Consider the following 13,827-nt stretch of genomic DNA (forward strand, 5'->3'; position numbering starts at 1 on the left):
AAAATGACTGGATGGATTGGCACTAGTTTTTTTTCATTCATCGTTCCCAGAATATGAATTGTACTGACTTTCGTGATCCATTACTTTTTCCTCTGGTGAAAACATGAAGTTGGCAATTGTACTTTTGAGTGAGCGCTCCTGGTTTCAGAAGTACAAATTCCAATTCATGTTTCCCATCGAAAATGTTACGTGACTCACAGATGTAGCACTTTTATAGCCTGGATCAGCATGAAACACTCCCAATTAAATCATCAGTACTAAGGATTATAAGATTTGTTAGAAGCTATCTGGTACTTTGATAAAAAAGTTGAAGGCGCAAGCCTATGTATATAAAAAAATTGAAGAAGTTAACTACGACTCCCAAGGCAGAAGCATCCAAGCTTAAAATTCTATTTGAAATGCACAGTTTAAATCAATTCAGTCATAAATTGTGGGTTAATTTTTAATGAATTCGACACAGCACCATAAGTGTATGGTGCTGTTTTGTTCCCATCTGCAACAACAAAGTGTTTTAAACTTGCAAACCGCTCTGATTATTGTCTCTAACTGACTCTAACTCTTTTTCATGGCAGTGGTAGTGTCATGGGTATTGAAGTATTTAGACATGTCTGCCATGCTAAAAATGACTGAAAAACATGATTTCTTAGAAATAAAGTTGAAATAATTAAAACTGCTGGCCCTAATATAAACCTGTAGGATTGTAAAATTAGGAGTCACGTGTTTCTGTGTTAAGAAACATTGAAAATATCATTGAAAGAAAATTTTGAAGTGGGAATAAAAAATGGGGGAAACGCTTCCGGAGCCATTGGTCCCTCCCACTTCATAACTCTGTTGGATGGAAGACCACGAAATGTCAAACAGACATCTATCCCAATGATGAAATGATTGGAATAGCTTTCGTGTTCCTTTAACTTTTAATCTACATTCATCATCAGGTCAAAATTCCAACTTGTCCAATACTTAATGACCAAACAACTGGAAAACTATTGACATTCCCATTGTGTTTAGTGCTAATTTACCATTATTAGCATGCTAAGACACTGAACTGGAATTCAGCTCAAAAACCGCTTTGTAAATCAAATGTTTCTTCATAAAAATGCTACTGCAGCAACCCAAGCAAAACCAGCCATGGCATATACAGACCTGAAATATAATGCTTATTGGAATTTTGTGTCACTGAAGACGACGAGTAAAAAGGAGACTATTAATGACGACATAGACTGATTACTTTCCTTCATTTGTCTTTTGTGTATGTGGTTGAAGTCAAATTCTTCGTGCTGTCACTTTTTCCTTTTGATTTTGCCTGAGGGTGGAAAAAGAATTATGATGCATATTTCCATCATTTTGGGGTGTATTTCTGAATAGACCTTAAACTTACCATTATGAGCTTTAACAATTCCTCTCGAACCTGTAAACAATAACACAAATAAATTGCTTTATAAATTGGGTAGATGGTAAATACTAAACAACATAATAATTTTTTGGTTACAGCGCTTTTTTTTAAATCAGGCCTCCACTTGAGCTGTTTCAAAGTGTTTCCCTGCTTAAGAATACTGATTTTCAATAATGGATGTCTCCCCATTGATAAAATGACAAACCTACCTTCTGCTCTGCAAAACACCCTGTTACCAAAATGAAAAGGCCCTAGAAGAGAAGAAATAAGTGTAACAGACTTCAAACTGTGTTTTTGTGCTATGCTTTCTATATTTTTGTTTGAGAACAAAATATGATATACGACATGCCTGTCCTGAATTCCATTCTTATTCAACCTGCATCAACTGTGTCAAAGGAGAACATTTTGTACCAACACAGGAAATAATCTGATTGTTTACACAGGGCAATAAAAACTGCAGTAAGGTTGTAGAGTTTGGGATCATGGGTTAATGTTTAATAATGTGCTTTGAACAATGGTGGCCCAAGTTTTTCAAAAATATATAGATTTAACCATAATCTGAAACATTACTTTAAGTGTTAGTGCTACATGGGATTTGTTGGATCACCCATTACAAATTCTTTATCTGAGTTGCACAGTCAGCTCTTTTCACTGTTTGCCGAAATGTACAATACCAATGAGGGATGCACTAATCCAATATTGCTGATTTTGTCCTTAATGAACTGGCTGATAAGCCATGACATCATATATCCATATTAAATTGTTTTTTTGTCAATATCATAAAATCCAGTCTTTCCACGTTTAATTACATTCATTAAAAGAGAACTCCACCGATTTAGTATTGCTCTCATATAACATTGTCAGATTCACGATTGAAAATTTAAAAAATAGGATCAAATTCTACAAATGTGGCTTAAAGTGTGGGTACCCTTCCACTTAAAAAAGAAAACCCATATTTTGATACTTACAAAAGTAATTTGCATTCCATATTTAATAGAACAGACACATTGCTTTCAATTTTCGACGTAATATATGATTCTAAATATTTCAACAAACGAAAATGACATGGATAATACTATTGGGACCCTTAACCTAATATTTTGCAGTACACCCTTTTGAGGCAATCCCCACAATCCAGTGCTTTTTGCAGCTCTTAATGAGAGTTCGATAATTGGATTAAGATCAGCACTCATAGCTGGCTACTTCGGAACAGCCCAGTGCTTGCTTCTCAGTCAAGTTAAGAGAGAGCAAGAGGAAGACAACGAGGACAAGGACAAGTACAACAAGGACAATAATCTCAAATAAAAACCGTTTCACCCTAGTTTGATGACATGAATATGACCGTAATATAAACTTTGTTCTCAATGTAGTTTTTGCTGTACCACGGTAATTGCCCATATTTGTCAAGTTTTAGCAGCAGCTGTGGCCCACGAGGTAGAGTGGATCGTCCACTAACTGGAAGTTTGTTGGTTCGTTTCCTGGCTCCTCCAGTCTGTATGTTGCCTGTTGTGCCATCAATATGTGTGAATGTGTGAGTGAATGCAATGTATGAATGTGGCATGTAGTGTACAGCGCTTTGCATGACTGATAAGACTAGAAGAGCGCTATATAAGGGCAGTCCATTTACCATTTTTAATGGATGACCACAGGTCAGTATTGGTCAAATTTCATTTCTGTGGAACTGAGAGGCCGCCATCTATTGGAGGTAGGTGAAGACTTCTGATACTGACCTCTCTAGAGAATCTTTGAGCTGAATGCCATGGCTGACCCACATGAGTAATTCTTCATCACCAAGGCAGGTTCTACCTCCAAAGGCGCACAAGGGGGTGCAACATCATTGGTCACTGTGCCATCATACAAGTTCCTAGCCAGGGGGCGGGGGGGGTAACATTACCCTATGTGCAGCTATCAGCAAATTTGGCATTCTCCACCGCCATGTCAAAATGGGTCCATACAACAAGGCACAACTCTTTCAAATTCTATCTCTTTTTTCTTTAATTTAAATCAGCTGCACAATAACATTCTTAACCAGGAAGCAAAGCCAGAGCAAACAGAGTAAGCATATTGTCATTTGGAATAATGTGAGTTTCCATTGGGATGCTCTAGTTTGTGCCTGGTCCAATGACCTACCCAGGTTGGCCATTGTTTTTTTTTTGTCATTGTCACATATTCCCCATTTCTGAATCCAGTTGCGGAATTTTTCTCAGCATGGCAGTGGAGAGTGTATGACCACAGCCCCAACACACTGCAAAACCTACTGGAGGCAATGGTCGACGTGGTAATGTGTCCGTAGAGTCTATCAAGGGTTGGATAAGGTACACAAGGGCATTTTTCCCATGCTTCCTGACAAGAGCAAAACATTATGTGTGATGATGAGATATTATGGCCTGACCCAGACCTGAGACGAGATGATGACAACACTGACACTGATACTGAGTAATCTGTACATTTGCTGTATTTGGAAATACTGTAAAGCTTTTGGAAATTGGATATTTAATGTGTATGTGTTGTACATGTTTTGTATATAGCTCTATATATATATATATATAGAGCTCTGACACTGGGCAGTTTTTGCGCCACAATGCCTTGATAATCTTCTCCTCATTCAATCTTCATGTTCTCTGCACAGATTCAAGGCACCCTGTGCCAGACACAGCAAAAAGCCCCATAACATAACTAAACCTCCTCCATGTTTCACAGTGAGGATGGTGGTCTTTACTTGGAAAGCTTAATTTTCTCCTCTGTGGACTTAGACCTCATGTGACTTACCAAAAAGCTCTAAATTTGTTTATTCTGTACAAAAGCTATTCTCCCAGAAGTATTGTGGCTAGTCATAATGCATTTTAGCAAAACTCTGGTCAGTTTTTTTTATGTTTCTCTTTCAAAGTGGGGTCTTCCTAGGTCTTCTTGCATGGAGCCCACATCAGAAAGCGATGTATGGTATGACCAGACACTGTTGTACCTTGATCTTAGAGGTCAAGCAAGTATCTGTTATGACATTTTTCTACGTTATTTTTCCACCATTCAAAGTATCCTTCTGTTCAATCTGGGGTCAATTTCCCCTTGAGGTCACGTCCATGGAGGTGGGCTATTGTCTCATGGCGCTTAAACGTCTCAGTAATAGTAGCAAATGTTGTCACAGGGACATCAAGCTGCTTGGAGATGGTCTTGTAGCCGTTACCTTAACCATACTTGGCAATTATTTTTTTCCTTATTTTCTCAGCCCTCTCTCTTCTTTTTCTTGTACAATGTGCAGCTCCATTTATGAGGCTGGTCGACTCACTGATGTCATTAATTAATAGTCCGCCATAATTATGTTGTCTTCCATAATATTTGTAAATATATTATCTATTAGAGTGGTACATTTGAGATGTTAGACTGCTTGGTCTACTGATTGGATATAAAAATCATACTATGCATTGCGTCAAATGCATCATCATTATGTGCTTATTAGGATTTAACAGGGCTATGTTAAATGTCCACAAACACTGCCCATTCTGAAGGTGGAGCCCAGATGCTGTCTACTCGTCATGTTGGTTAAGTTGTGGCTCTGAGTAACATTTCATAATAAATAAAGTGTGAACAAAAAAATATCTTTATGAGAAAACGTACATTTTCGACAAAAGTAATGAGAGGACATACTCCTCCATGGTAGTAACTAGTAAGCTAGCCATGCTGCTACTGCCCCTTCAACAGTGCTTGGTTTGGTCTACTTCTTCTATTTAGTTTAATAGCAGTTGGCAGCCATAGATGTTGCATTACCACCATTCACTGGTAAGTGCTTGCTACAATTGTGATTTTTTTTTGCCAAAAAACGGCTTGCTACAACAGTTTCAAAAGGATCCAATCAAATAGGTCGAGATTCACAAATATATTTCCAATGAAAAATGCCAAGGTGATGTACAAATGATGATATATGAGAAAATAAATTAGAGGCACATATACAGATAGAGATTTACAAATCACTCTGCATTTATTTATGCATTGAATTTTATAAGTTACATAACTTGATTTAGAGATACAAATCACTCTGTATTTACTCAGAGCCACAATTTAGCCAACATGACGCGTAGACAGCCTCTGAGCTCATAAGCCATTACGGAGACTGGAACATTTAATTGACATTTAAAGGAACCGCTCTAAACTGGTTTAAGTGTTATTTATCAGATCAATTTCAGTTTGTGCATATTAATGATAAATCCTCCAAAGTTAGTCATGGAGTGCTCGGACGAGTTCTATTCACCTTGTATATGCTTCCTTTAGGCAATATTATTAGGGAAATAATTAGGGAATTATAAGGTTATGCAGATGGTACCCAATTGTACTTGTCTGTCAAGCCAGATAAGACCAATCAGTTAGCTAAACTTCAATCATGCCTTAAGGACATAAAGACCTGGATGACCATCAACGTTCTGCTGTTAAACTCAGACAAAATGGAAATTATTGTACTTGGCCCCCATGTTACTCCAGATGGTACTGCCTGTCTCAAAAAGATGCAGAAAAACTAGTCCATGCTTTTGTTACTTCTAGGCTGGATTATTGTAATTCCTTATTATCAGGCTGTCCCAACAAACCTTTAAATACTCTCCATCTGATCCAGATTGCTGCAACGCAAGTACTGACAGGAACTAGGAAAAGAGATCATATTTCTACTGTGTTAGCTTCCTTGCATTGGCTCACTGTAAAATCCAGAATAGAATTTAAAATCCTCCTCCTCACCTATAAAGCTCTTAATGGCCAGGCACCATCATATCTTAAAGAAGTCATAGTACCCTAATACCCCACTAGAACACTTCGCGCCTAGAACGCAGGCTTGGTTGTGGTTCCTAGTGTCTCCAAAAGTAGAATGGTAGGCAGATCCTTCAGTTATCAGGTTCCTCTACTATGGAACCATCTTCCAGTTTGGGTCCAGGAGGTAGACACCCTCTCCCTATTTAAGAGTAGGCCTAAAACCTTCCTTTTTGATAAAGCTTATAGTTAGGGCTGGGTGAGGCTTGTCTTGAACCACCCCCTAGTTACGCTGCTATAGGCTTAGACTGCCAGGGGAGTTCCCCTGGTGCACCGAGCTCCTCTCTCATCCTCTTCTTCTCTATCTGTTCGCTTTCATATCGCATCAGTGCTTGTTACTAACTTGAATTCTCTCTCATAGTGCTCATCTCGCTCCTCTCTCCTCCTGTCGCTTTCTGCTGGTATATCTGCCACTGGTTCTGCAGAGCCTGGATCTCTGAGTATTATTATTCACCCTATAATCATAATTATTAGTTTTATTATTAGTTTCTATGTTTTCATAAATCTTTATGTTGTACCCGTACTGTGCTATGTTCTCCTTCCTCCCTTCTGCGTGAAATATACAAATTAAATACAGGTTAAATTTGTGAAAAAGAGTGCACTGGTATTGGTATAGAGTTGAGGAGCAGGTATGGGGATAGAAAAATTTGATCGGTGCATTGCCAATATCAACATTACATTTCGTGTGTGGGTTACTTTCAACTTACCTGGAAGGAATTGAGGATGGTAAAACTGAAGTTAGCAACAGCAAACATAGGGTGGTCTTTTTCTAATATGACCATAACGAAGCCAATCACCCATGTTACTCCAAAGAGTGGTGTTAGAAAGACCACCACTTTAAGGATGCTTTTGGCTGTTTCCCTCTCATCTGCCTTGCCGCCATTGGGGACCGAGGACTTCATCAGAGTAAGAATGACAACCACCATGAAAAAGAGATTTGTCAAAGTAACAGTTCCCACAGGGAGAAGGAAAGCATGCATGGAGCCCTCCAAGAGTCTTTCAAAAACTAGCCAGCATGTTTTCTTATCATGGTAGGGCTTGTTACTGTATTTGTAATACACATAGCTGGATCCCACTATTAGAATTGGGCAAACATAGCCTACGATGCTGGAGAGGAACATGAAGACTCTTTTCCTCAGTGGGCTGAAGACAAAGATGAGCTGGTGGACAAGCATGGCACTCATGCATAGCATCCAGCTGAACATGGCCAAGAAAAACAGGTGTTTGCATATGGTCAAAACTAGGCACCAGGTGTCAGTAAGAATCTCAGGAGAGGTGGATGCCAAAAAACTGCAGTCAGCGAGCAAGAGGAGCATGGCAATGTTCACCATTGCTGTGTGACGAAAATGTGAAAGATTGGTCTTAACCACAACAGACCACACTAGTGACTCACTGATAAGGAAGATCAGCAAGGAGCAGATGGATACACCCAGGCCCACATTGGTAATGATACTGAGGACATAACTAGATATATCATTCTTGGCCATGAGGACAGAGAATGAAGTCAGGTGGTTACACTTGCAGAGTGTGTGGTTAATATCACTACTTTTAACAATGCATCCGGCATCTGACCAACTTGTATCCGTGGTGCTCCAGAAGACACAGAAAGGTTTATTGGGGTTAAACTGTTTGTTCGGGAAGTCCAGTGTAATTTCTAAAGACTCACTTTTGTCCTCCAGTGTGGCTGATATTAAGAGGCTGGTAGGTACCGTTTTGTGGAAGTTGTTTCTTAATTTATCCATTATATTTTTCACAGCAACAGTTTTCATTATTCCAGTAGTCTTGCTTAGGTTCACGCTGATATCGAACACAGACATATCACAGTCACTTCTTGAGCAGAATTTGAGGTCTAAGTTTTGACTGATGATTCTCCTGGTCTTGTTCACTTTGATATTCTTCACCAAATCCTCCACAGACTGAAGGTAATTTGATGACATGTACTGAACGGTCGATGTGTTGACCCCATCCCAGGTCTTGTTTAATATATTGCTTGCTGTATCAACAAAATCCTGAAACAGAATAATAATTTTAAAAATCAGTGCAAAGGCACATTTTTCTGGTATCGCAAAAATGTTACCTTCTCAGAAGCTAGCCATCACAATTTTTTTACAAAATAGTTTTGCAAATAAAGCAGCCCAAATCCACGGCTATAAGTCACCTCCAGGTGGTAGATTTTGGAAAAAACTAGCTTAATTTGACATAAGCTAGCGCAAGAGCTACTAGCTGTTCACATCCATTAAAAAAAATCACTACAGGCACAGACAAATCTTTCATCCAGCTAATAGGGCCAATAACTGGGCTGAATCAGTTGGCTACTTGTGAGACTGGAGGATTGACAATTTTATACTAAGGTTATGTGATAACAACTTATGAAAACTGAGCAAATCCATCTGCCGAGGAAGACAACGAGTTGTTAAAAGCTTCAGAAAAAGAAAGAACCTAAGTAGGACTTTGTCAACACAAAGTCCTACTTAGGTTCTGTCAAGAAATTTTCAACAGAATTTCTTGACACTTAAAACTCTACATGTATTAGAGTAAAAGTAATAATAATCATCAAGGGCTTACAGGAAACACTCCCTCTTGTAAGACAATATTTTTTGATGCATTGGCCATGACACCTAGAATGATGATGGACGCACTAATGTCGGCCATAGTGTCACTGGAATCAGAAACAAATTTAGAGCTGTTCTTAAGTCCTTCAAATATATCCATGGCCACCTCCTGGGTAGCCCCTAGTCCTTTCTGGAAGTTCTAGGAACAACGAAAACACAACATCTACATGTAACAGTGTACAAAAGAGACACAAATTACATCCAACACACAAACTGGCTTTTTACATTGGAATTACAAGGTTCCATCTTTTATCTGGTGGTTTTGATATATTGAGATATTTACATCCCAGAGAGCAAAATTGATTTACAATTAAGTATTCTAAATTCTACATGCTACATATATTATTTTAAAGTCCTATCATATTTGAAATGGTATTTTCAGGTGGGCAAAGAACCTTTGCACAAAGCAAAGATTTTTTTTGGAATAAGTAGACATTTTAAGAGTTTCAGTACACAAAATAAAGTTTAATACTGAAGCGAGTTATGATTTAAGATATTTGAGCACAGACAAAAAATTAGCAACATCCAGAAGGGCTTAGTCAAGGGCACCTAGACATGCTTTAGGTTTTTGAGCTAGCCCTTCTGGATATATTATCACCTAGATGACTGAGACTCTTCAAAGACAATTTAGCAGATCACTGTCAGTGACAGCTTTGAACTGATAATAGTTTCATTAAGATTTACTGACAATGCAACTGACAACATTGAGAAAAAAACATCCAAAAATGTTTCTTTGCCAATTTGCATATAGAGTTACATAGTTAAAGTAAGCTTTTTTTTTTCTTTTCTCTTTTCTGTTTGCAAATTTACTTTTTTGCCTGGACAAAACTGGTTATCACTGTCAGAGTCTGAACTTTTGTCCCTGTCATCATTGTGTCTTGCTGCAATTAGCTGGTTTATCTAAGTTTCCTACATATTAAAATGTTGGCATTTATTGCAGTTATCGCTGAAGTACAGAAATTTGAACTGATAACGTTAAATCTTTCCAACAACATTAGCTTCGTAATTAACCTTTGCAAGCTATTTGTCTAAAATGATTACTCATGGAAGAATCTGCTTTTGACCTAGTTTCAAACAAGATAAAAAAAAATGACACTCAGCTTGGTGGCATTTGTATTACTGTCATTCATTATGTTTTTCATAAAAACCATAAATTCTCATTGATGCTTTGCATATAGAACTTGAATGAGAATGAGAAAGGTCTACAAAGAATTACTTTGTACTTTTTTGTCCCCCAAAATTTCCAGGCCATGTTGAGACTTATTTTGACTTATAGTTTTGACTTATATGCATTAATATGCATATAAGTCAAAACAACCTACACATAAGTTTAATAACTTCAAATATTGGCATGTAAATCACTCATTTTAGACAAAAATGTCTGATAGAACCTTATGATTCTAAGGCCACACAGTTCTATGCCACACTCACTTCTGCTGCGTTTAAAACTTTGTTCAACTCTTGGTTGATGCAGTAGGAGAATACTGGCTGCCAGGTAGTGCCGTCACAAGTGCGAGATTTATACCCAACTCTGCCCTCTGCACATGTCTGATTAATCACTGTATCTCCAGCTGGGGTTTTGGGCCAAAGCTCCCCATTTATTTCTTCCTCCCTGCAAAATGTTTCACCCTCTTTAAGAAAAATGTAAATACAAATTAAAAACGCAAATACATGACATTATAAATAAAATAATCTAACAATAATAATCTGACAATGTTAGAATATTATATTGTACTATGAATTGAAATTAAAGCATAACCTGCTTTAATCCAATTGAAAGAATTTACAATTTTTTAAAGAATCAAGTACCATAAATTACTGGGATATCCACTTGTGCGCTTTCTTGTTGTCCCTTCGTGTTTTTAAAAGTAACCTTAACATATTGTGCTTCGGTCATTTTCTGACACGTGACAAGAGCCTTGACAGTATAGACCAGGTAATCTTCATAAGCTGGAAGGCAAGATGGATATAAATTTTAGGGTTAGGTTTGTGGTTGTGGATTTTACTTGCATTTTACCGTAATATTGTGAATTTAAATTTGTGTTAATGTAATCGGTTAAAAAAGCGTTTATTTTTTTAGCTTACAGAAGGAAAGATAGATGACAGATACTGTAGCTCTAAGAGATACTGTAGATTTGTCTTACATGTGTTGGATAGTTCACTTAGCCCTCTACCCGTGTTGCTCCACAAAACTTCAAAGTTCTGTGTGCTTTTTGGGATGGTAGCAGTCACGTTAATGTAAACATCAGAGCTCTTCGAACACTCGACAGTAAGAGGACTGATTTTCATGGTGATCACATCAGGCAGTAGTGCCACATTTAGTTGAGTCTTTGCTGTGTGCCTGACTGACCCACTAATGAATCCACACTCGTATGTGCCTGCAGGAAACATGTAGGTAAATTACATGCTAAAGTGAAATGACTGAATATGACTTTTTCTCTCACAGATGACTCTGATAGTCAGCAGATTTGTCCTGGAATTTAACACATTTAAAGTCAAAACTGATGTTTGAATTATCCTCACGTTTTGTGTAAGTGAAAGCCAGCATTGCGAAGGCTGTTAACTTCTGTGGACGTATTCTGGTGAGTACCAGAATACGTCATAATTGTAGAATGCTGCGAACATCGACATTTCCCTATTTTAAATAACCTCTAATACTATTAATATTTATGTACATTTATGAATTTAAGCCATAAATATCTTTGAACATACAACATTGTGCTGTTAAGTTCGTATTCCACTTGGAAAGTGGGAGATAGGTAGCCTACGTTGCTAATGTTAACATTAATTTTTGCTAGATGGTTTTTTTATTCATGTTATTCAACAGTTCCTGAGTCACTGACAGGTCCTGCACAGTCAGATATGTGTTTGTACTATAGAAAAGAGCAGGGTCTAGCCAGCATTTGCTGTTTCTCTTTCATTGGTCCAGTTGTGATGATGGCAAATCACCAGCATGTCAAAACAAACAGCAATGGGTAGCCCTTTAACCATACACATTCCATATGTTACCACGTGATTCTAATCACGACACAAATGTATGGAGGTGCGTAATAACGTAAGGAGTAGTCAGTTCACAGATCGGACCAAGCAATGGCAGACAATTCAATGATATTACAAATTAAAGTATTGGCCTGTATATAAGACGATTTTGTTTTCTGGAAATTAGTTCTTAAAAAGTGTGAGCTATCGTATATTCAAGGACTAGACAATTATGTGTTCACAACATCAGGCATCCATTTTGAATGGGGAGACTACCAGTGTAACACACTCTTCTACACAGAGTGTTAAATTATAGGTTGCTTATAGCCTTAATGTTTTCTGAAGACTTGTTTAACTTGTTTTGCTGCCACAGAGGAAATAAATTCATGGTGATAGCATCTCCTGATATGCTTCCTGCAGAAATTAATCAAAGGAAAAAATCTGTCAAACACCCAAGAATTACAGCTGACACGGATGATGAGCTCATTAAGTCTGAAAAATGCTGTTGAAGAAAATAGTTTTTTAATCACTTTAAACAGTGTGACAGGAGACATTTAGGTTTTATGTAATTACTACAGTTCATGTGTCACTTATATGAGAGCTAAGTCTTCTGTTTCGAGGACTCTCTTTTCCTTGGATTAATGGTATCTCAGGGAAACAGGACTAGTGTAAAAGTGTTTATTTTCTTCAAGAAGTATTTTTTCAAACGCAGCTGTTGGACTAATACAGTATCTTGGTCCACACAGATAATACCAACATTGTCAATCAGAACCTTAAATTCACATTCCCTGGAGAACACTGGTGTGTGGAACGCTATCCCTTCCCACTTTTTGGTAATTATAAACTTGATCAAATAAGTAGATAAGTCAAAACAAACAAAGGGGATATTTTAGCAAAAAATTAATTTAGTTTCAGTTCAACTTCGATTTTTAAAAACAAAAAAAAAAACAATTGTCAATGTGAAACCTCCGTACTTGCCTGCCCAGATGCCTGTCACCTTCCTGAGTATAACTGTAACACAAGACTTGTATTTCTGTGTGGTACAGTTGTGGTCCAGTTGCACCACACTGCCATTGTTGAGCTCAAAGCGCTCATTCTTCCTGCTCATGTTCCAGCCAGCGCTGCCTGTTGCCTCCTCAAATGTGCATTTAAATAGTGGGTTAGACTGGTAGCACACTGTAGTCCCTGGAGATTCTATGGTGACCATTCCTGTGTGAAGAAGGCAATATGAATACACCATAATACAGTAATTATTTGTATTATGGTGAGCAAGGAGAAAGAGGTAAAGCCTTTCAATGGCAGTAAATCCATTGATTTGTGAGTTCCTAAATTCATCTTTCTGACCGAGACTTTAGTCCAGAATAAGATATCTTGACATCTTCTGGCCAGATCAGCAATGCATACTCACATGCCCCAGTGGCTGATTGGAAAAGATTTTGGTGAGCATTGTGATCAATGGTTATTTATCTTGAAAGTAAAGTATGGATTTTTGAAGACATCTGCTGTGGATATCCATGGCTGCCTAAAAGATGAATACTGACAAACTCTGACATTTCCCATTGCTCCCACCATATGAGGATGAACACTTTACATTTACAACAACACTTTTGCCATACATTATGGGGCGTGATGAACGTCCCAGCTTCTAAAGACCGCATTAGACTTAATCATTTTTTAGGCCAATAGCAAAATGTGTGATCATTACAATAATGACAGACAAATGTGTTTGGGTGTCAACTCTGATATCAGCTACACTGGTTGATCCGCTCATGCCATTGTTGTATCATCTGCAGACTGTTTCTTATTCCCCGTTTCCTGCTGCCTCACTAGGTCGGTGTCATCCACCTGTTTGCATGCATGCAATTTTTGCATAAAAAAAAATCAGAATGGAAGTACCGGAAATTCTAAAAAGAAATCTTGAACTACTTTAAAAAAGGTTTTGCTATATCGATAAAAGTAAAGCACCACCACACTCAATAATGCATATAGTATATGCCTCCACACATGATTCCTATGAGAAGACCCCACATTCCCCTCTTCGCAACACAGACAGAG

General features: G+C 37.8%; 1 protein-coding gene across 1 annotated transcript in view; it reads right to left on the reverse strand.

The window, feature by feature from the left end:
* Positions 1-1,234: 1,234 nt before the first annotated feature.
* The window catches only part of LOC120789361 (adhesion G-protein coupled receptor F3-like), a 20,729-nt gene continuing 8,136 nt past the window's right edge, over positions 1,235-13,827 (reverse strand). The window contains exons 6-13 of the mRNA XM_040126025.1: positions 12,751-12,981; positions 10,968-11,171; positions 10,225-10,424; positions 8,747-8,932; positions 6,889-8,190; positions 1,603-1,644; positions 1,379-1,408; positions 1,235-1,303 (exon numbers count right to left, since the gene is read on the reverse strand). Coding sequence (XP_039981959.1) covers positions 1,235-1,303; positions 1,379-1,408; positions 1,603-1,644; positions 6,889-8,190; positions 8,747-8,932; positions 10,225-10,424; positions 10,968-11,171; positions 12,751-12,981 — 2,264 coding nt within the window. The remainder of the gene's footprint in view (positions 1,304-1,378; positions 1,409-1,602; positions 1,645-6,888; positions 8,191-8,746; positions 8,933-10,224; positions 10,425-10,967; positions 11,172-12,750; positions 12,982-13,827) is intronic.

The sequence above is a fragment of the Xiphias gladius genome, chromosome 4, assembly GCF_016859285.1.
Source record: "Xiphias gladius isolate SHS-SW01 ecotype Sanya breed wild chromosome 4, ASM1685928v1, whole genome shotgun sequence".
NCBI lineage: Eukaryota > Metazoa > Chordata > Actinopteri > Istiophoriformes > Xiphiidae > Xiphias > Xiphias gladius.